This window comes from Rhinolophus ferrumequinum, chromosome 2 (genome assembly GCF_004115265.2).
Source record: "Rhinolophus ferrumequinum isolate MPI-CBG mRhiFer1 chromosome 2, mRhiFer1_v1.p, whole genome shotgun sequence".
NCBI lineage: Eukaryota > Metazoa > Chordata > Mammalia > Chiroptera > Rhinolophidae > Rhinolophus > Rhinolophus ferrumequinum.
Window position 1 is genome coordinate 1,523,661 of NC_046285.1, and position 26,314 is coordinate 1,549,974.

The 26,314-nt window shown below is 35.8% G+C and overlaps 1 protein-coding gene across 4 annotated transcripts in view; it reads right to left on the reverse strand.

Annotated features, from left to right (window-relative positions):
• Nucleotides 1–26,314, reverse strand: part of GK5 (glycerol kinase 5) — an 85,127-nt gene that overhangs the window by 19,778 nt on the left and 39,035 nt on the right. For all 4 annotated transcript variants that reach the window (XM_033135463.1, XM_033135460.1, XM_033135467.1 and 1 more), the window contains 6 exons: nucleotides 25,625–25,700; nucleotides 18,499–18,560; nucleotides 18,344–18,417; nucleotides 18,075–18,135; nucleotides 16,617–16,743; nucleotides 15,450–15,554 (listed from right to left, as the gene is read on the reverse strand). In XM_033135463.1, coding sequence (XP_032991354.1) covers nucleotides 15,450–15,554; nucleotides 16,617–16,743; nucleotides 18,075–18,135; nucleotides 18,344–18,417; nucleotides 18,499–18,560; nucleotides 25,625–25,700 — 505 coding nt within the window. The remainder of the gene's footprint in view (nucleotides 1–15,449; nucleotides 15,555–16,616; nucleotides 16,744–18,074; nucleotides 18,136–18,343; nucleotides 18,418–18,498; nucleotides 18,561–25,624; nucleotides 25,701–26,314) is intronic.

The following is a 26,314-nucleotide window of genomic DNA, read 5'->3' on the forward strand; positions in this document are numbered from 1 at the left end:
AAAACTGTATTCTCCTAAAGATAACACCCATTCCAGTTTTGTGATGAAAAGATCATCTACCTATAGTAACGAAGAGAATCAACTGAAATACTACTCCATCTAATGGGTTCAATGAGGGGCAATAACAAACAGGCACATTGAAGATCAATCTTTAAAAAACAAACAAGAAAGTCAAAATCCAATTCATTTAGTATTCTTCATTTAGCTTTCTTCATTTAAGCATATAATACACATACAGGAAAATGCACCAGTACTAAGTGGGTGAATTTTCAGTGTGAATACATCCAGGTAACAGCACCCGGATCTTTTTTGTTCAGCATCATGCTCGTGAGATGCATTCATTTTGTTACAAGTAGTTGTACTTATTTCATTCTCACCCCTGCGTCGTATGCCATTGTGTGACTATACACGATTTATTACACTGTTCTACAGCTGATATGCATACGGGTAGTTTCCAGGTTTTGGATAATATAAACGTGCCACTTTCAACACTCGTGTACCTTCTTTTTGGTGAACACATGTATACATTTATGTTAGTTGTATACCAAGGGATTAAACTGCTAGTCCTAGGCTCTTCACATTTAGGACTAGTTTTAGGACTAGTTTTAGCAGATACTGCCAAATCGTTTTCCAAAGTGGTTCTACCAATTTAAGGCTCCTGTCAGCAGTATGAAAGTTCCAGATACCTCATATTCTTGCCAATAATTGATACTGCCTATGTTTTCCATTTTAGCTATTTTGGTGCTATTGCATGATGGTTTGATTTTGTATTTCTCTGTTGACTAATGAAGCTTCAGTCTTTTTCATTGGCCATTTCGATATCCTTGTTTGTGAAGTGGGACTGAATGTGCATGGGGTACTGACAGCACAGATCTGAGACAAAAGCGCAGGAATCGGTCATAATAAATATTGCTGGATTTATACAGCCTTAATTAAGTTGGTCATGTTATTATTATAATAAAGAATTGATTAAAGACAAGGACTTTAAGAAACACCTATATTAAAACTCAAGTTAATGATAATTCAATAATAATTGTAAATTTTACTCAAAATGAGTAATCACATCCATAAGGAACATTAATTACGTCAGTGTCTAGATAACACATCAAGATGTCTCTAGCACTTCAAAAACTAATATTAAAAAGAAAATATTGGTTTTGAAATCTATACTAACTAAAAATCATGTCCAAATGTCAACACTTTAAAATCAGATGTGGATTTTAGAGGGTTGGTTTGAGGAACGTTTTTGGTAAACACATGAAGAAACGGCGGGGGAGAAATCTAGTTTATTCACATTCGTCACTGGTTGGCCCATTCTTGTTTGAAGAATTTGTCTCATCTTCCACTTAAACTGTTCTCAAATGACCCTACTGATGGAGTCTTTTGGAGTAAGTAGACTTCAGTTTGGCTCTCCCATTGATGCAACTAAGAAGCCTGGATGGAATGCATGGACAAGCTATCTGAGGAACCAGAAGAAAAAGCCAGCAGGTGGACAGGAGAACTGTAAGGATCACCACACTGGCAGCGAGTTTCTTGTTTTGTTTTTTATTTTGTTTTGTTTTTATTTTCTCTGATATCTTCTGGCCTAGCCTCAGGGACAGCCTGAAACTGGAAACTTGGGTCTATACACTGGGTGCAAATATGAAGAGCTTCTAAAGAAGCCTCTGCTTTCTGGTCTGAGGAGCAGGAGTCAGGGGTCTCTGTGGAACAGAGAATGGGGAAATCACCCTGTTGCATGCTTTTTGAATTTTTTTCATTCTACCTGAACAAGAGAGGAGAGAAAGAGGGAAGAAGGGAGGTAAGGGGGGAGGAAGAAAATGAGAACAGAGCTTCAGGGATCTTTAGGGATCTGCGGGACAATAAAAAATAAAAAAGAAACAAAAAAAAGAAAAAGCCTAACATTTCTGTCATTTAAATTCCAGAAGGAGAGGACAAAGAATGCACTGCAGAAAAACTATTTGAAGAAAAAAATGTCCATAAACTTTCCACAGTGGATGAAATATATAAATCTATAAATTCAAGAAGCTCAGCAAATTCCAAATAGGTTAAACACAAACAAATTCATTCCCAGACACATCATAATAAAACTGAAAACTAAAAACTAAAGTCAAAGAAAAAGTTCTGAAAGCAGCCAGATTATATCTTGGGGAGCAAACATTCCAATGATTATGTTTCTCCTGAAAACTATGAAGGTCTAAACAACATCTTTTAAGTACTAAAGGAAAAGAATTCTGGGTTGTTCCTACAGCTAACAAAAATGGCCTTCAGGAATAAGACAGTATTTGATAATGGAAAATTAAGATAATTTCTTGCCAACAGACATTCTATAACAGAAATGCTAAAGGGCATCTATATGCAAAAAAATAAAGAAGTAAAAAAGAACCACAACCTAAACCTCACACTTTACACAAACATTAATTCAAAATGTGTTCTACATCTAAATGTAGAACATAAACTCTAAAACTTATCAGAAAACATAGGAGAAAAATCTGTGTGACTTTGTTTTGACAAATACTTCTTAGACTTGACACCCAAAGCAAATCCATAAAACAAAAAAATCGATAAATTAAACTTCACCAACTTTTGTTCTGCAAAGGACACCGTTAAAATGAAAAGGTAAGGTACAATCAAGGGGAAATACCTGCAAATCCCATATTCCAATGAGGACTTGTGTTCAGAATCTAAAAAGAACTCTTCAAACTCAACAGTAAGAAAACAATCCAATAAAAAATACACAAAAGATTTGAACAGATACTTCACTAAAGAAGATATATAGATGGCAAATAAACTCATGAAAAGGTGTGTGACATCATCAGCCATTAGGGAAATGCAAATTAAAGACACAATAAAATAACATTACACACCCATTAGAATGGCTAAAATTTCAAAAACAACAACACGAAGCACTGGAGTAACATGAACACACACTTTGCTGGTGAGTACATAAAATGGTATAGTCATTCTGGAAAACAGTTTGGCAGGGTTTTGTTTTTTTTTTTTAACAAAGATAAACCCATACTTATTTGTGTGTATGTGTTTATATGACACATATAAAACTGTGTTTACATGAGCCAGCAATCCCACTCTTAGATATTTCCCCTAGAAAACTAAATCTTATGCTCACACAAAATCTTGTACATTAATGTTCATAGTGGCTTTATTAATAATCATCCAAAACTGGAAATAACAGCCCCCATGTCCATCAGTGGGAGAAGGGATAAACAAACTGATTTATACAGATAGTAGAAAATCACTGCAAAATGAATGAACTATTGATACACACAAAAACATGGATGAATCTCAAAGGCATTAAGCGGAGTAAAAGAAACAATCTTGACTGATTATGTACTCTGTGATTCCATTTACTATATGTATATATAAAATGGCAAAACTAGAAATGTAAGGATGGAGAAGAGGTTAGTTATCTAAAGAGGCAGGGAGACAGGATGAAGAGACATGGGAGAGAGCCAACTTCTCTGAGCATGCTGCCTTCTTTTACGGTTTTGACTTTGGGGGTGTTAAAATTCCAAATTTAAAAAGATAAATGACATTTTTAAAAAGGATGCAGAGAGGGGTAAAATTAAGATCGAAAGATAACAGAAACAAATGAATCTAATTCTATTTCAAATTAATAAAATCACTGACAGGAGAAGAAAAAGAACTAATCCAAGTAACTTTTGAATAGCATGTTTTTTGCCGTTTTTTTTTAATTGAAGTTTATTGGGGTGACAATGGTTAGTAAAGTTACATAGGTTTCAATTCTGTAAAACATCATCTACATATCCCATTGTGTGTTCACCATCCAGAGTCAGTTCTCCTTCCAGCACCATGTATTTGATGCCGTTTACCCTCATCTACCACCCTCCTCTTTCCTTACCCTCTGGTAACCACTAAACTATTGTCTATGTCTATGAGTTTTTGTTTCTTTGTTGCTTTCAGTTTTATATCCCACATATCAGTGAAATCATATGGTTCTCGACTTTTTTTGTCTGACTTATTTCGCTTAGCATAATAATCTCAAGATCCATCCATCTTGTCGCAAATGGCACTATTTCATCTTTTCTTATGGCAGAATAGTATTTGAAAACATTTATCCATAAAGATGTATGTGCTCCAATGTTCACTGCAGCTTTATTTATGGTGGTCAAGACACGGAAACAATCAAAGTGTCTTTCGACAGATGAATGGATAAAGAAGATGTGGTATATACACAATGAATAGCATGCTTTGACTATACATTCTGGAGATAAAGAAAACAATCCCTGCAAACAATCGTGAACTAATGTTGCTTGTTGTACTGGAATGGTCTAGTAATTCTGAAACTCTTCTGTGTATACTTCAAGATTCAGCAAATGAGTATATAATATTAATGTTGTTGGGAGCCCAGGTCCTCGATGTAGATAAAGGAAGACATAAATATAGAAAAAGAAAAGGTGAGCAAGGACCCTTAGGGGCAGTGGAGGTACAATGTAAACTCAAGGGTTTTTCACACATGTGCACTCTCATGCGCAAGAGTGCGTCTCCCTCTCCCCCTCTCTTTTCCTCTCCCCCACCCCAGCTCTGCCACAAGAGCCTAGAACCAATGATACCACAGTCATTGTTTTAAAATACCATTTCTAAATTTTAATTAAAAAAAAAAAGGAGAAAGGTCTCATCGGAAAAGTGACTAATTGCAGGGCAAAGGTAGGAAAAATACAAGATCATCTTAAAACATCTGTGCCCCAAACTAAGAAAGTGCTCAAAAAATAACAGACATAGACATTTAAAAGACAGAAGCCAGTATGAGAGGATTCTCACCAGCCAAATCTGGGACAATTTGAGCATGAAAATAAATTAAGAACTATACAAATTATAACCTGTTCAATGAAATAAGAAACTATGATTTTATACTAATAATATATAAGCAAGGGAGAAGGGAAGCTCTCCTTCCTTATACACTAGAATGCTAACTAATAAATTTAGAGGCAATGATGAAGTTACAAAATATCATTTTGTAACCAACAGGGTGAAGACTGACCCAAGCCAAGAATTATCAATGAAGGCTAAATTTAGGAGATGGGGGTAGTTTGATGAGAAATGGGATATCTAGCTAGTCTCAAAGTATCTCCCCACATATTTATCACAAAAGGAAAAACAGTAATTATACAGTGGAGAAATCAGAAAACATCTTGTACCCATGAACAAAACTTAACAGAACCAAAGCCAATGGATACCTTGTATCTCCACGCATATATTCTGAGAAGGACACAGTATCACTTAGGTAGGGTTCCAGCCAAAACTACATAACCTGGATCTAATCATGAGAAACCCAAATTGAAAGACATTTTATAAAATAACTAGTCTATATTCTTCAAAAGTATCAACGGCATGAAAAACAAAACAAAAGCTGAGGAAACTACTCCAGATTAAAGGAAATTATACAATAAGCAATCCTGGACTGGATCTTGTATTGAAAAAAAGTGTCATGAGGGACATTACTGGGACATCTGAAAAAAATTGGAATATGGACTATATAGACTTGATAAAGGTATTATATCCAATGTTAAACTTTCTGAAGTTAATAACCATACCTTAGGTATGTAAGAGAATATTCTTGTTCTTAGGAAATACACAGAAAAAGGAGCATGATATATGCACTCTATTCTCAAGGAGCTCAGAAAATTATATATTCAACCTATAACAAATAGGACAGATGGATGGATGAATGGATAGGTAAGTACATAGAGAGAGCAATAAGGCAAAATGTTAAAAATTGGCAAATCTGAGGTAAAGGATATACAAGAGTTCTGTTCTATCTATTTTTACAAATTCAAGTTTGAAATTATTTCAAAATAAAAAGATAAAACAGTTCTCATTTTGGCTTCCCACTATATACGTATATATACGCATACCCACTGTAACATATATAGGGTACTAATTTTTGGGGATTTTAAAAAGAGATTTAGTTTACCAATTTTACTTATTATTTCTCAATTTTATGATTTGTATATCTTTATATATCTTGGCTTGGAATTTTATTATGTTTCTCTCTGTTTTTCCTTATTAGTAAGCGTTCATCATTTCCCCTAAGTGCTGTTTTTACAAGATTATAGTAATTTTCCTTATTTTTTGGACACTATTAAATTGTGTTTCAAATGTTTTCCTTGGCCCTGTGCTACGTAAGAAAAGACATTTCAAATTTCCATGCAGATAAGTACCATTCAAATACTGTTTTTACCATTCATCTCTAACTATATTATTACAGAACATGCTGAGATATTCCACTCTTGCTTTTCTAAGTATGGCACTGAGAAGGTGTGTGTGTGTGTGTGTGTGTGTGTTTAGAAAGGGATTTATATGACCTTGAAATGAAGACATAAATGAACAGAAAGAAGAATGAAGAACAGAAGAAATGTACATTTTTCTGGTCTATTCTTGACCAGCAATTTGCTCCCTGTTACACATCATGGAATTAAAAGCACTTATGGAAAGAAAAAAAAAAGAAATACTGTTTAGAAACATTTCACAATAACATACTTTCTTTTATATAACAACCATACACACACATAGAAACTTTAAGCCTAGTTTTATTAGGGGGTCATTTTACTACATATTAAGATCATTTCAAAACCTTCAAAGAGGATCTAATACCAGTCCTGCTCAAACTCTTCCAAAAAAGGGAAGAAGAGACAGTACTCCCTAACTCATTTTATGAGGCCAACATTACCGTGATTCCAAAACCTGGTAAGGGCAACACAAAAAAAGAGAACTACAGACCAATATCTCTGACGAACACAGATGCAAAAATCCTAAAAAAAATTCTAGCAAATCAAATGCAACAATGCATTAAAAAGATTATTCATCACGACCAGGTGGGGTTCATCCCAGGGGCACAAGGATGGTTCAACATGCGCAAATCCATCAATGTGATACATCACATAAACAAAACATAGGACAAAAACCATATGATTATATCCATTGATGCAGAAAAAGCATTTGACAAGATACAACATCCATTTATGATTAAAACACTTATTAAAATAGGTATAGAAGGAAAATACCTTAACATAATAAAGGCCATATATGACAAACCCTCAGCTAATCTCATAATTAACGGTGAAAAACTGAAGCCCTTTGCTCTACGTTCAGAAACACGACAGGGCTGTCCCCTATCACCTCTGCTTGTCAACACAGTGTTGGAAGTCCTTGCCAGAGCAATCAGGCAAGAGAAAGAAATAAAAGGCACCCAAATTGGGAATGAAGACGTTAGATTGTCACTCTTTGCAGATGACATGATGCTATATATAGAAAACCCTAAAGACTCCACGAAAAAGCTATTAGAAACAATAAACGAATACAGTAAAGTTGCCAGCTACAAAATCAATGTACAAAAGTCCATTGCATTCCTATTACTAACAATGAAATCTCAGAAAAAGAAATAAAAAAAAATTCCTTTTGCAATTGTAGCAAAAAGAATAAAATACCTAGGAATAAACTTAGCCAAGGATGTGAAAGACCTATATGCCGAAAACTATGACATTTTTAAAAGAAATTGAAGAAGACACAAAGAAATGGAAAGACATTCCATGCTCATGGATTGGAAGAATCAACATAGTTAAAATGGCCATATTACCCAAAGGAATATACAGATTTAATGCAATCCCCATCAAAATCCCAATGGCATGTTTTAAAGAAATAGAAGAAAAAATCATCAGATTTGTTTGCAACCACAAAGACCCCGAGTAGCCAAAGCAATCTTAAGAAAAAAGAACAGTACTGGAGGTATCACACTCCCTGACTTTAGCTTCTATTACACGGCAACAGTAATCAAAACAGTACGGTATTGGCAGAAACAGACACACAGACCAATGGAATAGAACTGAGAACTCAGAAATAAAACCACATAAATACGGACAGATAATTTTTGACAAAAAAGCAAAAAACATATAATGGAGAAAAGACAGCCTTCTTAAATAAATAGTGCTGGCAGAGTTGGAAAGCCACGTGCAAAAGAATGAAACTGCACTGCTATCTGTCACCATGTACCAAAATTAATTCAAAATGGATCAAAGACTTAAGCATAAGACCTGAAACAATAAACTGCGTAGAAGAAACTATAGGTACTAAACTTATGGACCTTGGGTTCAAGGAGCATTTTATGAATTTGACTCCAAAGGCAAGGGAAGTAAAAGCTAAACTAAATGAATGGGACTATATCAAACTTAAAAGCTTCTGCACAGCAAAAGAAACCATCGACAAAATAAAGAGGCAACCAACTGAATGGGAGAAGATTTGTGCAAACAGTGCCTCGGATAAGGGGCTAATATCCAAAATGTACAAGGAACTCATTCAACTCAACAATAAAAGAACAAACCCCATTGAAAAATGGGCAGAGGACGTGAAGAGACATTTCTCCAAAGAGGACATACAAATGGCAAACAGACATATGAAAAAATGCTCAACATCACTAATCATCAGAGAAATGCAAATAAAAACCACAATGAGATATCTCCTCACCCCAGTCAGAATGGCTATCGTCAACAAGACAAACAGTAACTAGTGTTGGAGAGGCTTTGGAGAAAAAGGAACCCTCATACACTGTTGGTGGGAATGCAGACTGGTGCAGCTGCTATAGAAGGCAGTGTGGAGGTTCCTCAAAAAATTACGAATAGAATTACCGTGTGACCCAGCAATCCCTCTCCTGGGTATTTACCAAAAAAATCTGAAAACATTTATACATAAAGACACGGGTGCTCCAATGTTCATTGCAGCTTTATTTACGGTGGCCAAGACATGGAAACAACCAAAATGTCCTTCGATAGATGAATGGATAAAGAAGTTGTGGTATATATACACAATGGAATACTATTCGGCGGTAAGAAAAGATGACATAGGACCATTTGTGACAACATGGATGGATCTCGAGATTATAATGCTAAGCGAAATAAGTCAGACAGAAAAAGCAGAGAACCGTATGATTTCACTGATATGTGGCATATGAACCAAAAACAACAAAAGAACAAGACAAACAAATGAGAAACAAAAACTCATAGACACAGACAATAGTTTAGTGGTAACCAGAGGGTATGGGGGGCGGGGGGTGGTAGATTAAGGTAAAGGGGATCAAATATATGGTGATGGAAGGAGAACTGACTCTGGGTGGTGAACACACAATGTGATTTATAGATGACGTAATACAGAATTGTACACCTGAAATCTATGTAACTTTACTAACAATTGTCACCTCAATAAACTTTAATTAAAAAAAAGAAGTATCATTTCAATCTCTGAAAGGGATATCCAAAATTATGTTCTTAATTCATGTAAATAAAGTGTTTAACACTGCAATGAGAAAACTTAAATTAGTTTGATATAAGAGCAGTTCAAGTAAAATAGAACAACGAGAAGTGCCCTGCATATATACATATATAACAGGCCAATGTTTTATTTGAAAAATAACCTATTTGTATACTTTGCTTTTTCCTTGTTGAGATCTTTGTTCTATTTCCCTTTGGCTGGAGTATTTCCTCAGGTAATTTCCTCAGAAAGTATACACTACCCGTCCAGGAAATGTCTGTTTTGTACGTAAGAAGAATGATATCTTATCCCATGGTTTTTTGTTTGTTTCCATTTGAATATCTTTTTCCACCCCTTTACTTTCTGTCTGTGTGAGTCTTTCAATTTGAAATGAGTGTCTTGTAGGCAGCATATGTAAGTGCCTTGTTTTCTTATCTATTCAGCTACCCTATGTCTTTTGATTGGAGCATTTAATCCATTTACATTGAAATTAATTGTTGATAGATATGTAGCTATTGCTATTTTATTATTCATAATTTTCCCCCTCCATTAAAGAAGTCCCTCTAACATTCCTTGTAGTACTGGTTTGGTGGTGATGAACTCCTTTAGCTTTTTCTTGTTTGGGAAGCGCTATCTGTCCTTCGATTTTAAATAATAGCCTTGCTGGGCAGAGTACCCATGGTTGTAGGTCCTTGCTTTTCATCACATTGAATATTTTGTGCCAATCTCTTCCTGCCTGCAAAGTTTCTGTTGAGAAATCAGCTGACAATCTTATGGGGGCAGCCTGGCAATGATGGAAGAATGGATAAAGAGGAGATGGTACATATATACCATGGAATTTTGTTTGTCCAGGGAAGGGAATGGGTTCTTGCCACCTGAGGCAGCATAGATGGACCTGGAGGGTACTGTGCTGAGTGGAGTGCCAGACAGAGAAAGACAGATGCAATGTGATTTCACTTATATGTGGAATCTAAAGGAAAAAATAAGATAACAAATTAATAGATACAGAAAACATTTTGATGGTTGCCAGATGGGAAGAGGGTTGGGGGGTGGTGAGTGAAAAAAGGGAAAGAGATTACAAGTACAAATTGGTAGTTACAAAATAGTCATGGGGATGTAAAGTATAAAGAATATAATCAATAATATGGTAATAACTAAGTATAGTGCCAGGTGGGTACTAGATTAGTCAGGGGGATCACTTTCTCTTTTTTTTTTAATTAAAGTTTATTGGGGTGACAATGGTTAGTAAAGTTACATAGGTTTCAAGATCAGTTCTTAAATTATATAAATGTCTAACCACTATGCTGTACACCTGAAATTAATATAAAAATCTTAGGTTGGTGCAAAAGTAATTGCTGTTTAAAAAGTTAAAAATAATTGCAAAAAACAATTACTTTTGCACCAACCTAATAATATTGAGTGTCAACGGTAACTGAAAAATTTTTAAAGGGGGGAAAATGTGAAGGGGAATAAGAGGTCCAAATTTCCAGGTATAAAACAAATGTCATGGGGATGTAACGTACAGCATGGGGAATATAGTCAATAATATTGTGATAGCGTGATACAGTGTCAGATAGTTGCTGGTATATCATGGTGATCACTTCTTTAGATATATAAATGTTGAATAACTGTGGTATTCACCTGAAACTAACATAATAAAGATATCTTAGAAAGATGCAGGGATATTGGCTCATTGTTTTTTTTCTGTAATGTGGAGATGTTGTTCCATTTTCCAAAGTTTACAACTAACTTCCACGCCAGTCTGAGTGTTTACAAATAAATTGTTCTTTTTGTCTTGAAGCTTTTCTTTATTTTCGGGATTCTGACAATTCATCTACATATCACTGCCTTAGTTTGTCTCTCTTTTTTTTTTTTTTTAAACTTGGTAAGCCATTTCAGTCTGGAAATTCAGGTCTTTCTTCAGGTTAGGGAAGTTTATTTTCAATTATTTCTTTAATTTTCACATTCTCATAATTCCAGTTCCATAACTATATTTTCATATTCCAGTAAAGAGACTATTATGCATACAGTTTTTTCTTTGATCTTTCCTCTATATCTCTTATCCTTCAGGGTTTTCTTTTCCTTTTTAAATTCTCCCTGATTCCTATTTGGGTTTTCAGCACTGTCAATTTTATGTTTTATTAATTTTTTTTACATTTTATATATCATGGTTTTTGTTCTTTGAAATTCTTATGTTTCTCAAACATTTCTTTGCAATATTTTCTTTTGTTCCTTTATGTTTTGGTTTAGTTGGTGTTATTTTAATCTTCCGTTTGTTCCATTACATCTGCCTCTGCAGGAGCCACCTGCTGTGTTTCACTGAACTTGGTCCCCCTCCTTCAGGGTGCTCTATGCTTTTAAATACTCTGTGCTCTTTCAGGTCAGGCGTATGGGGTTGGCAGGCAGTGAGAGGTAAGGCCGAGAACGCCCTCGGGTTTCTCGAAGTATGAGAAAGATTAGACCTCGCCCATCAGCCTGGAAGAGGCGCAGTTTAGACCGAACAGTAGTGAGGTCCGCTGTTAACGGCTCTCCCACGGATGGGCCAGGCCAGCTCCTTCCTCTTCACATGCTGAGGGGTTTCTCTCTCGGTTCGGGAGGCTATGTAGATGCACAGTGCACATCCTGAGGGTCCTTAGAGACTCAAGTATTTCCATCACTAACACTAGGTGGCGCCATCTACAGACCCCAGATCTGTGCAGTGTACCCGAGAACTCAAGGCTTAACTCCTGTTTGGACTCCACTCCAGCTTCAGCAGAGAGCCTTACTCATCTTGCTGTTTGTCATCCCAGCAGAAGCAAGAGGGAGGCAGGGCCATGAACTAAGCCCTACTCACTAGCAGTAATGCAACTATTCACCACCACCTAGAATTAGTTCATATTTGAGAAAATGTTTATCTCCTCTCCTCTAATGAGGGATGCTATAACTCTCTTGGGAAAATACCCAGCGAGAAGGAACCAGTTTCCTTTATTTCTAGTAAACAAGAGTCCTGGGTAATTTTAAATGTGTCTTATGGGGATTGCCTGGAGTAGGCAGATGTGACATGTAGCAATTAAAAGTGGCACTACTATGGAAAAGATGTCCCTTGACTCATGTTACTGAAGGATGGCAGCGATGGGAACTCCCTCATTTAGAGAGAAGAAATGGGGCATTCGTTCAGTGCCTTACACAGGTCACACTAGGGTCTTCTTCTCTGGTCCTCTCTGTGTGGACTGTTCCATGACCAGCTGCCTCTCCCACCTGCCCACCACTCTTTTTCTTCCTCCTGGGCTCTTATTCTTCCTCCTGGGCTCAGCTGAAAGATTACTTCTTTAAAGAAACATTCAGGTTCTCCAGTTAGACAAAGCTCTCCCTTTAAAGAGATCATTGATCCCACAACTACTTGTCCTTCCTTGTACAAGACAGTAATTTTTTTCAATTGTTCATTTAATATATGTCTTTCCTGCTAGACTGTGACCTCCAGGAGGGCAGGGAGTATCTGTCTTATTCATGGTGTCCTCCTAGCATGTACAGTTCCAGGCACATACTGTTCCAGGCACATACTAAGCACACAATTACTTGTTAACTGAATACAAGCTGGAAGAGATAAAAATAGTTGTAAGATTGAGCTAGCAAAATAGAACAAAGAAGTGAAGGGAAGCAGAAATGGACCAAATTAAAAAGAAAAGAGATGATTATGTAGGGACCCATATGTGGCCGTTAACATAGGAGGCTAAAAAAAAAAAAGTGAGAGAGAACTAGCCTGTGTGAAAAAGATTAAGAAAATAAATCTAAAAATCAAGATGAAACTGGCTTAAAACAGCTTTTATGTCTGATCCTGAGTTGTACAACTCAGTAGAGACACGGAAGGAAATCACCATTCAGAATGGACCAAGTCTAGCAAGTCATACAAAGATATAAAGGCTCAGATTACACACCCTCAAGGAAATGACAGGGTTACTCAGGCTCTTACTGAATGATGTAGTTATTTTTCCGATACACCCATTAAAGTGAATTCTCAGAATAGAGACACATTCAAGTAAGTGTCAACTTTCTGTATGAATTTCAGACAGACACATACCAATAACGTTTGCCTAAGCCGATCATTGAAATTTCAAAGCAAATAATTCAACTCTGAATTCTCTCTCCCTCCAGTTGGACCAACAGTCCTGTTTTCCTGCCAGAGATGGGGCAGATCTTCAGGAGGGGCTTGTGTCTCTCCCGGAAATCACATCACTTTTTTAGGTCAGGGTCCCTTAGCTCCATCTCCCAGGAAAGAGTTTTCATCAGTTAAAAATCACAATGGATGAGCCTCAACCCAGCTGGACAGTGAAAATGATTCTCACTGACATATGCACATGCAACTCGGGGATGATTTTTTTCTTAATGATGAATGTGAAATTATTCCACTCTTTCTTTGCATCTTCTGGGAAGGTGCAAAATTAATGATAGGTATAACTAAGAGGGAAGAAATAAGTTATATAAGAAATACTTATATAACCTATAAGTTTCTATTTCTGATAATCAGGAACACATGTCCAAAAAATTAAAAGAAGTACATTTAGGAGAAGTCTTTTAAGTGATAAAAAGCTTTGAGATAAACATTTTTTTGTTAATAAGTAATCTTATGCTTATCATGCAGGTGAAGGCTTATAGACAAAGAGAGTGAAAGGAAGAAAGAAAGAAATGAATTGACATATTCATCCTAGAGTGTATGTCTTCTGCCAATGGAATTAGCTTTGTCTTTAAACATACTAGCTTAGTTGAAATCAGCAAAGTAGGAAGTCAGAGCTTGCTCCACAATTAACTCACCAGAGATAACGACTGTGAATACTTTGGTATGTAACCTTTCACACTTTACGCAGAAAACATGGTTATATAATATACAGGCTGCACATTATTTACTGTAGCCAAAAGGAGGAAACAACCCAAATGTCCATCAACTGATGACTGGGTAAAGAAATCATGGTCTGTCCATACAATCGGCTATTCCTCAGCCCTGAAAAGAAATGAAATACTGACTCCTGCTACAACATGGATGAATTTTGAAAAGATTATGTTGAAAGAAGCCAGTTACAAAACACTACATATTTTATGATTCCAACCATATGAAATGTCCAGAACAGGCAAATCCACAAAAACAGGAAGTAGATTAATGGTAGCTTAGGGCTGGTGGGTGGAAAAGGGAGTCACTAACAATAGGTATGTGAGTTTCTTTTGGGGGAACAAAAATGTTCTCAAATGAGACTGTGGTGATGGTTGCACAATCCTGTGAAAATACTTTAAAAAATTGATTATACACTTTAAATAGATGAATCCCACAGTATGTAAATTGTATCTCAATAAAGCTATGTTTTTAAAAAGCACAAAATATTTACACAGGCAAATGCTTCATCCCGTCTTTAATGTATAATAGACAATACTCCATGTCAATAAGATATGCAACTACAGTGCTATTTGTGGCTGTACAATGTTCCACTCCATAGATACACAGACAGTCACTTATTTAATGCTTTATTATTAGGTAGGACCTTATTTCCAATTGCTGTATTAAACAACCCTATGTATACACATCTTTGTACACCTGCCTGATTGCTTTCTTAGGAAACAAAAAATTGAACTGTGGGCAAAGAGTCTGCACTCTATAAAATCACACATATTGCCTGGTCTTCCTCTAGAAAGGCCTTACTGATTAACATTCATCCCCCTGGAAAACAATGTTTTTTTCCCTACATTCTCACCAATGTTGAGCATATCGAACTAATTAAGCTCTGACAATGATAGGTGACATAAATTTTATACGTGTATTTCTTTGATTTTTTAATGTGAACAGCATTTTTAAAGTCATTTGATTTATGAAAAACCTTTGTCCATTTTTTGTCATCTTTATTAATTTTTCTGACATGCTACAAATGGTTCTTACCAGTTTGTCTTTTAACTTTGCTTATAGAATCTCTCTTCCTAGTCATTCTAATAGTTTATATACTTAAGTCTATTATTCTTTATGGTATCTGGCCTTAACACCTAGCCTTTTACAACATCCCAATATCATAAAAATAACATTCTACATTTTCTTCTGGCACATGTCATTTTATGTTTCATTTGAACAATCCATTCATTCCTTACTGATCTGCAACCCTGTGGCATTCTTGAATTCTTTAAGTCTGGCCTTTGAAATCTGGTCAAAGATGACTTACCTAACTGTTGGGCCCATTTTATGGCAGTGCCGGTGTCTCCTGCATTGCTTTCAGCTAAGCATACAACCTCTTGTCCAATCTTCCACCCAATTAATGGATAAAAGCCTTTAAAAAAAATGTAAGTCATATAACATAATTCAATGCAGAGGTGTCTACAACGAAACAATCTGATTAACTAAAAAAATGAAGAAAGTGGCTCGGAAGTCAAAATGGGGTCAAATCCCAGTCTTCTCTCATTTAGTAGCTGTGGTCTTACAAGTTTCTAACCTCTTAGCCTCAGTTTCCTCAACTGTAAAATGGTCTACCTCAGAGAGCTCTTGTGAGAATAAACTGAGTTAGTACATAGAAAGAATCTAGCACAGTGCCTGGTATATAATATGAACTTAAACATTAGCTTTTATTAGCCATAGGCATACCTATATCTCTAGAAACAAAAAAAAACAACAGTATTTTAAATAAGAAACAAAAGGTTATCATGAGATTGTTTTGCTTGAGGACTGTCTTATATATATATTACATTTATCTGTGATTTCTCAAAAAGGCTCCTAAGCAGAAGCAACCTAATGCAATGATCAACATTTTCTAGCTTCCATTTTCCCAGTTAGGGGAAAAGAAAAAGCTTTAGCAGTGACGGTAGGTAGGAAAACGATTTTCAAATACACCTCTTAGAAACCATATTAGGGACCAGACTAAGAGGCCCCAGCCATCCTGGGCGTAGTTACATCGTCTGGATTTCTTGGTTTGTACGTCCCAGGATTTCTCCCCCTAGGGAGAACAAAATTTTAGCAATTGTCATTAAACCCTAAATACACATGCATCACTAGTTGATAACTACCACCTCAAAATAATTCACAAAAAGAGGAAAAATTTCTAACACATAAAAGAAATTTTAGAGGTCTAGAAAGATGTTTTAAACACATATAATATGTATTATAGGTGCATTTTTGAAAAGCTAACCAATATACCCTAATCCTTCTGAATTTTTCCATTAACATCTCTCTCATTGTTTATGGTTTTAATGTAAAGATAAAAGGGAAATAGGGATTGTCTCTAAGAATAATGAAAAATATGTCAGAGAACATCCTTAATGTAAAATGGGAAAATAGTGTCATGAAAGTTAAATATGCAAAAGGTGGTATGTTATTAATACACAGGATAACTATTTACCTCCAACACTCTGTTGAGGGTTATTTCCAGTATTAATATCCAAAAATGTCCCAGTTCCCATGGTTAATTTCACATCTCCTGTCTGGAAGCAGCACTCTCCAAACATGGCTGACTGCTGGTCCGCGACCTGCCAATCATGTTCACAGGTAAGATCTTTGGGCCCTGAGCAGTGAGTGGCCCATTTCACTGTATCCCACTGTCTCACTTAATTCTCATGGTTCAACATTTTCTTTCCTTTTTCATTTTCCTTAAAAAGAATCTTGGGAGAGAACAGGGAACAACAACTATAGGATAAGAGTCTCTCTAAGACTAACCTACTTCCTAAGTATTAAGTATCATAGAATTAATCTGAGAAATAAAGGTCAGAATAGAAATTATGCAGAAAATAAACCAAGATTTTTTGTTTACATCTTACAAGTGGTTTCATTCAGTAGTCAAAATAACTGACCTCACAAATTTCTCTTTTAATAAGAGTGACAGGTGTACGCTTAATCATAAATAGATGTAATTCAAAACCATACATCTCCCAACTATACATTTCTGTAAAAAGAAAAATAGTAACACTTTGCTAATATATTTAAGTGTAGATACACATTCAGCAATATTTTAAGGACCAAAACTCATCTGAAGAAACCTTCCTCAGTAATCTATAATTCTTCCAGCCATACTTTAATCTAAACCTGAGCCTACCCGTAGATTGAATAAAACTGGTCCTCTCTAAATGACCAAGAATTTGTTAACTTGGGAATTAAACTCCCCTTCCCTCATCTTGTTCCTCCACCTACTGTGGCGACTGTCCATCTAGGGACAGATTGGTGGATATCTCCTGATTACGCTGTTACAGGAAGTTGAAGGCAAGGTCTACACATCCTCTCAATCAGGTGGTAAATCTTTGGGATTCTCCAAGTTCTGCCTGTCTCATCCAGCCAAAGTGAAAGTGTGTAATCAAAGAACACTCATAAACCAGAAACAGCTAATTTTTCACTCTTCCACGAGCCTCTCTACTGGTAGATACTGGCTAAGGATTTATAAAATGTAAATACAATTTGCTTCTTTATCTGCCCTATCATTGTTTGTGGTTACATTTTATCAAATTTAAACTAAGCATTGGCCCTATTACTCAGACTTTTTATCTCAGACTATCAAATATAAAAAAACATTACTCAGAATACAACATTTTTAAAAAAAGTTAACAGTTTTCTGAAAAACAATACATAGAGTAGTCAGAAAAGGTTGTAAAGTGCTTCCATGATGGAAGACTAGCCCAGCAGATCCCCTTTCCAGAATACAGAGAATGCTTCTGATTATATCCAGGGTGCTTTAACTTAAAAAGAAAAAAAGACACTTTAATTTTATTCTACAAGGACATTTTGTGTCTCTTATATCTAACTCCAAATATTTATATATACTCATTTACTTTATACTATACAAGGAAAAACTCTCCAATTTTCTACTTACCAAGGCCATTATTGGTATAGGTGTACCAAATATCTCCTCATCCACTGATCCAAAATTGTAGCTTCAAATAAAATTGATTGAAAAGTAAGTTATAGCTCTAGAAATCTTAATTCTAAAATTCAGCAAATTGTTTTTAGCATAGACCAAAAAGTTACATAACGTAGGTTCATAAAGTTACCTCAACATCTAATAAAATGCCTTTTCCCCACCAAAGTAAAGGAATTCAGGGGCACTTTTTTGCTGGTTTCGTGTCCAGTGTTTGTTATTACCTGGTATCCCTCACAGGAGGCAGGAGAGAGAGTGGTATCGAAAGCAGAGAGGTAACGAGCCTGCTCCAACACATCTGAGCATAGAAATATGTCATCAGAATCTCAATTAAATTACACAAAAATTGATGATTCAAAATGGAGGAAAGAAATTTTACCTCATATGGGTCAAAAAGTCCAGTTGTACTGGCATTTGAAAAGTCCGTGGCAAATTCAGAACCTAAATTTACATTGGAAATTATGTATTTATTATCAGGTAGTATAAATAAAGACGTATCCCTAGTTTATAATCTAGAACTCTTCTGGCCTGCAAATTCATTCCAAAATGTATATTCCCAATACAAAGTCTCCAAAGCAATTTCTCACTTAATCTTTATGACTGTTATAATTTACAAAAGCATTTTCATATACATTGTCACATCATGATTGCCAGTTTAAAGATGAGGAAAAGGGTTCAGAGATGCAATTTTTCAATGGAGATATTAAAGATTTATATATAAATAACAGCACAGAAATATTAATTTAAATATATGCTTTGATTACAACTGTAAAAATGAGCTATGCATGCAGATAAGAACCAGTTAATTTTAAAAAATTTATTTTCAATTAACATTGACATAGAATATATTAGTTTCAGGTGTACAAAGCAACATAGTGCTTAGACATTTATCTACCTCACAAGGTGATAATCTCAATAAGTCTATTAAACATCTGACATTGTACATAGTTATCACAATACTATTGACTATATTCCCTGTGCTGTACTTTACATCTCCACGACTATTTTTTTTCAATTATAGTTGGCATTCAATATTATTTTATATTATTTTCTGGTGTACAGCAGGGTGGTTACACATTTATGTAATTTATAATGTGATCCCCCTGAAAAATCTAGTACCCATCTGACACTATATATAGTTATTATCATATCGTTGACTATATTCCCCATACTGTAATTTACTATTTTATAACTACTAATTTGTGCTTCTGAATCCCTTCATCCTTCTCACGAGGCCACCCAACTCCTCTCCCATCTAGCAACCATCAGTTTGTTCTCTGTATCTATGAGTCTGTTTCTGTTTTTGTTCTTTACATTCCACATATAAATGAGATCATATGGTATTTGTCTTTCTCAGTCTGACTTATTTCACTTAGCATAATACTATCTAGGTCCATTCGGGTTATTACAAATGGTTAATATTTCATTCTTTTTTATGGCAGAGTAACACTCCATTGTATATATGTACCAAAATTTATTTACGCAATTGTCTATTGATGGGCATTTCCTTTGCTTCCATATATTGGCTATTGTAAATAGCGCTGCAATGAATATAGGCCTTAAAATTAAGTTTGTGAACTTTGTTGCAATGATGTTGCTAACTTTTTTTGATATTAGAGGGATTATTCATTATTAAGTTGTACCACTTGACAAACAGTTAACCAAGTTTACTATTTGGAAGTTTTGAAAAGGCTGCACGAAAAAGTTAGACGACCTGAACTTTTCACCAACAATTCATGGCTCTTGCCTCGTGACAATGAACGGCACTGTCTGTGAGGGAGTTTTTAGCCAGTAAACAAATAACTGTATTGGAACACCCTCCCTACTCACCTGATCTGGCCCCCAATGACTTCTTTCTTTATCCGAAGATAAAAGAAATATTGAAAGGAAGACATTTTGATGACATTCAGGACATCAAGGGTAATATAACAACAGCTCTGATGGCCATTCCAGAAATAAAGTTCTGAAATTAATTTGAACGGTGGGCTGGCACTGGCATCGGTGCATAGCTTCCCAAGGGGAATACTTCGAAGGTGACCATAGTGATATTCAGCAATGAGGTATGTAGCACTTTTTCTAAGACGAGTTTGTGAACTTAATTGTCAGATCTTTTTTTGAATTAGTGTTCTGGATATCATTTCAAATTAGCATTCTGGATTTCTTTGGATAAATACCCAGAAGTGGAGTGCTGGAGTATAAGGTAGTTCTATTTGTAATTTTTGAGGAAACTCCATACTGTTTTCCATAGTGGCTGCACCAATTCACAATCCCACCAACAGTGCACAGGGTTTCCTTTTCTCCACATCTTTGTCAGCACTTGATGTTTGTTGGTTTATTGATCATAGACATACTGACAGGTGAGGTGATATCTCGTTGTGGTTTTAATTTGCATTTTTCTGATTATTAGTGATGTTGAGCATCTTTTCATATGTCTGTTGGCCATCTATATGTCCTCTTTGGAGAAATGTCTATTCAGGTCCTCTGCCCATTTGTTAATTAAATTGTTTGTTTTTCTGCTGTTGAGTTGTATGTGTTTTTTACAGATTTTGGATATTAACCCCTTATCAGATATATCACTGGCAAATATCTTCTCCCATTCAGTAGGTTGTCTTTCTGTTTTGTTGATTGTTTCCTTTGCTATGCAAACTTTTTAGTTTGATGTAGTCCCATCTGATTAATTTTTCTTTTATTTCCCTTGTTCGAGAAGATATATCAGTAAAAATACTCTAAGGGTAAAAGTCTGAGAGTTTACTGTCTATGTTTTCTTCAAGGAGTTTCATGGTTTCAGGTCCTACATTTCAGTCTTTAATTCATTTTGAGTTTATTCTCAAATGAGTAAGAAGGTGGTTCAGTTTCATTTTTTTCTTGTATCTGTCCAGTTTTTCCAGCCCCATTTATTGAATAGACTGTCTTTACACCAATGTATATTCTTGCCTCCTTTGTCATAGATTAAATGACCAAATAGATGTGTATTTCTGGGGTCTGTATTCTTTTCCATTGACCTATGTGTCTGATTTTATGCCAGTACCATGCTGTTTTAATTTCTACAGCCTTGTAGTATAGTTTGATATCAGATACCTCCAAATTTGTTCTTCTTTTTCAAGATTACCATGGCTATTCAGGGTCTTTTACGGTTCCGCATAAATTTTAGGATTATTTGTTCTAGTTCTGTGAAAAACACCATCGGTATTTTCATCAGGATTGCACTGAATCTATAGATTGCTGTAGGTAATATGGACATTTTAATTATATTAATTCTTCCTATTCATAAGCATAGTATTGGCTTCTATTTTTTTGTATCTTCTTCAATTTCTTTCTGCAGTGTCTTATAGTTTTGCGACAACAGGTCTTTTGCTTCCTTGGTTAAAATTATTACCAGGCATTTTTTTAATGCAATTGTAAAAGGGATTTTTTTCTTAATATCTTTGTTATCGATGTTTAAAAATGTAACCAATTTCTGAATATTAATTTTGTATCCAGCTACTTTACTGAATTCATTTATCAATTCTAATAGTATTTTGGTGGGATCTTTGGGGTTCTCTATATGTATCATGTCATCTGTAAATAATGACAGTTTTACTTCTTTCCCATCTGGATGCTGTTCAATTGTTTTTTGTGTCTGATTGTTGTGGCTATTCCAGTACTATACTGCATAAAGTACTATGACAAAGGTGGACATCCTTGTCTTGTTCCTAATCATATGGAGAATGCTTTTAACATTACTCCACTTAGCATTATGTTAGCTGTGGATTTGTCATATATGGCTTTTATTATATTAAGCCATGTTCCCTCTATTCCCACTTTGCTGAGGGTTTTTATCATAACTGGATGCTGAATTTTGTCAAATACTTTTTCTGCATCTATTGATATATGATTTTTATCCTCAATTTTGTTTATGTGATGTAGCTAGTGAAATGATTTGCAGAGAGTGAACCAACCTTGCATACCAGGAATAAATCACACTTGATTGTGGTGTGTAATCATTTTAATGTATTGCTGAATTCAGTTTGCTAATGTTTTGTTCAGGATTTTTGCATCTGTGTTCATCAGGGATATTGCCTATAGTTTTGTGTTTTTTTGGTAATGTCTTTGTCTGGTTTTAGAATCAGGGTAATGGTGGCTTCATAAAATCAGCTTGGGAGACTTCCCTCCTCTTGAATTTTTTGGAATATGAGTAGTTTGAGAAGAATACGTGTTAATTCTTCTTTGAATGTTTGGCAAAACTCACCTGTGAAGCCATCGGGTACAGGACTTTTGTTTGTCAGAAGCCTATTGATTACTGATTCGATTTCATTAGTTGTAATTGATTTGTTCAGATTTTCTTTTTGATTCAGCCTCAGAAGATCTATGTTTCTAGGAATTTATCCATTTCTTCCAGATTATCCAATTTGTTGGAATAGAATTGCTCATAGTATTTTCTTAAAATTGTTTGTATTTCGATGGTGTCCATTGTCATTTTTCCTCCTTCATTTCTGATTTTATTTGGGTCCTCTCCTTTTCTTGATGAGTCTGGTTAAAGGTTTATCAATTTTATCTTTTCAAAGAACCAGCTCTTGGTTTCCTTGATCTTTTGTATTGTTTTTTAACCTCTATTTTATTTCCACTCTGGTCTTTATTACTTCCTTCTTTCTACTCACTTTGGGCTTTGTCTGCTGTTTCTTTTTCCAGGTTCCTTAAGTGTAAAGTTAGATTGCTTATTTTAGATTTTTTTATTTCCAATTTATTGGGGTGATAATCGTTAGTTATATAGGTTTCAAGTGTACAATTCTGTAACACATCATCTACATATCACATTGTGTATTCACCACCCAGAATCAGTTCTCCTTTCATCACCATATATTTGATCCCATTTATCCTCATCTACTATCCCCTGCCTCCTTACCCTCTGGTAACGTTTCTTGAGGTTGGTCTGTATTGCTATGAATTACCCTCTTAGGAATGCTTCCATGGTGTCTCACTGATTTTTGGTCGCTGTGGTTTCATTTTCATTTGTCTGAAGGTAGCTTTTGATGTCTTCCTTGATCTCAGTGTTAATCCATTCTTTGTTGAGTAGCACGTTATTTAGCCACATGTGTTCACGTGTATTTTTAAGGATTTTTTTTTGTAATTGATTTCTAGTTTCATACAATTATAATCAAAGAGGATACTTTATATGATTTCAATCTTCTTGAATTTATCGAGACTTGCTTTGTGGCCTAACATGTGGTGTACCTTGGAAAATGTTCCATGTGCACTTGAAAAGAATGTATATTCTGCTCCTTTGGGGTAGAATGCTGTAAAAACATCAATTAAATCCACCTGGTCTAGTGTGTCACTTAAGGCCACTGTTTCCTTGTTGAGTTTTTGTCTGACTGATGTATTCATTGATGTCAATCGGGTGTTAAAGTCCCCTATTATTGTATTACTGTCGAATTCTCCCTTTATGTCAGTCAATATTTGCTTTATATATTTCAGTGCTCCTATGTTGGATGCATAGATATTTGCTAGGGTTATGTCCTCTTGTTGGATTGATCCCTTTATCATTATGTAATGTTCTTCTGTGTCTCTTATTATAGTCCTTGTTTTAGTCTGTTTTGTCTGATATAAGTATTGCTACTCCAGCTTTTTTCCATTTCCATTTGCATAAAATATCTTTTTCCATCCCTTTACTTTCAGTCTATGTGTGTCTTGCAATCTGAGGTGGGCCTTTTGTAGGCAGCATATGTATGGTTCTTGTTTTTTATCCATCCAACTACCCTGTCTTCTGATTGGAATATTTAATGCATTTACATTGAAAGTGATTGTTGATAGGTACATAACTATTGCCATTTTATTATTCGTATTTTTTATCTTTTTTTGTTTGTTTGTTTTCCCCCTTCTTCTTAAAGAACTCCCTTTAGTATTTCTTGTAATAATGGCCTATTGGTACTGAATTCCTTTAGCTTTTCCTTGTTCGGGAAGCTTTTGGGCCCACAGATCCCCAAGAGCCACCCAAGAAAGGCTGCAGAATAAGCTGGGCCTGAGTGCCAGCTAGTGAAAGTTTCCCAGGCCACCGTGGCCATCCGCTGCTGTAAAAGTGTCCTGTACCTTTTGAGGCAAGGCTGGCCACCAAGGAGCTGAGAGTGTCCCTAGCTATGCTGTACCAGGTGGGTGGGATCCCAAGGAGTCACCAGGATGGGGCACACACAGAGTTCGCCAGGCCAATGTGGTCTCAGATTTGGCCCTGTGGGGGAGGGTTCAACATAGCAATGATGGTGCCCACCTGTAGGCTACATGTGAAGACAAGCTCCACACAGGAATAATGGCAGCTGTCCCTCTAGCCCTCACCATGAAACCACACAATTGTCTTTCCCTGTATGTCTCTGCCACCTATCAAGTTGCTGCCTCTCCGCCAGAGCCCAGGTAAGTGCTTGCAAGAGAGTGAGTCCGTGCACAGGCCCTTTAAGAGGATGTCTGGGTTTCCAGCCACTTTCCATCTCACCAAGAAGGACAGAATCCCCACTGCCAGATGTTATGCAGACTCCTCTTCCAGACTCCTGAGCTGGGGAGTCGGGTGTGGGGCAGGGACACTTCACTCTTCAGGAGGGACCTCTGCCGCCAAGGTGTCTATCTTGGTGCTCAACCACTACCTATAAGCTTGGGGTCAGCCCGTTTCACGTCTCCACCCTTCCTACCAGTCTCAACGTGGCCTTTTTTTTTTTTTTTTAAGGAGGGCGCAGCTCACAGTGGCCCATGTGGGACTCGAACCAGCAACTTTGGTGTTATTAGCACCACGCTCTAACCAACTGAGCTAACCAGCTACCCCTTTGGCCTCTTCTTTATATCCTTAGTTATAGGGGTTCTGTTCAGATAAGTCTTCAGACGGTTCTTGAGGTTCACTGTTCTATAATTTAGTTGTAATTTTAATGTGGTCACGGGAGGCAGCAGACAGTGTTTACCTATTCCACCACCTTGACTCTCTTCCTTCCCAGAGATGCAATGTTATACCCAGCTGAAAAGTGAAAGATTTGGTATTGAACTCAAATTTTAGTAGTCTTGAAATTAAGCCAGTTTCTTTGTCTTATATTTGAGGTTTCATCACAATTTAAAAATTACCCTCCCTTCCAAAAAAACTGAAGTTAATCTAGGTTTACTACCGTGTTTCCCCTATAAAAGACCTAGCCCCGGACCATCAGCTCTAATGCATCTTTTAGAGCAAAAATTAATATAAGACCCAGTATATTATATTATATTATATTATATTATATTATATTATATTATATTATATTATATTATACCGAGTCTTATAGTAAAACAAGACGGGGTCTTCTATTAATTTTTGCTCTAAAAGACGCATTAGAGCTGATGGTCCGGGGCTAGGTCTTATTTTCGGGGAAATACGGTATAATGTGTGGTTCCTAGGGTACCAAATGGCAGTATGTCTGGAATTTGGGAAGGAACAAAAAAGTAATTTCTACTATTTTTAGGTAAATCATTTCTATCAGTCAAATTTGTTACTTGAGACAGACCTATCAGATCATGTTTACCTTTTGTAAGCTTATGTAACAACCACGTATCAACAGTCCCAAAGCAGCAATTTTCTTCTTCAATTGCCTTTTGCACCTTGAAAACACAACAACACAGAATAAGTTCAAAAAGGCTAAATTATTAAGTGCACTATTAAGTGCTTATCAGTAAATACAATATAATGCCATGTATGATAAAATTAATATATATGTACATAAACTAACAATGTGTAGAATATATCCCAAATGGGTCTAAGCAATTACTATAGGATATGAAATGCTTCTGTTTAAACCAAACATGTGTTACTTTTGTGATGAAAAACAAAGTATATACATTTTTTTAGTTCAGAGTTACAAATATGTCTAAATATAAATAGCCTAAAACAGGAGATGACACACAATGGCCCATAAGTCAAATCTAGCCCATTGTCTCTGTACAGCAAGTTAAGAATGGTTTTTAAATTTTTTATTGGTTGAAAAGAAAAGGAACAAGAATACTTTGTGACACATGAAAAGTATATGACATTCAAATTTCAGTGTCCATAAATAAAGTTTTACTGGAACACAGCCATGCTTATTTGTTTATGTATTAGTTATACCTGCTTTCACACTACAGTGGCAGAGTAGTTTTGATAGAAACCTTATGGCTTTCAAAGCCTAAAATCTACAGAAAAATTTACCAATCCTTGGTGTAAAGCATGAAAAGTATCA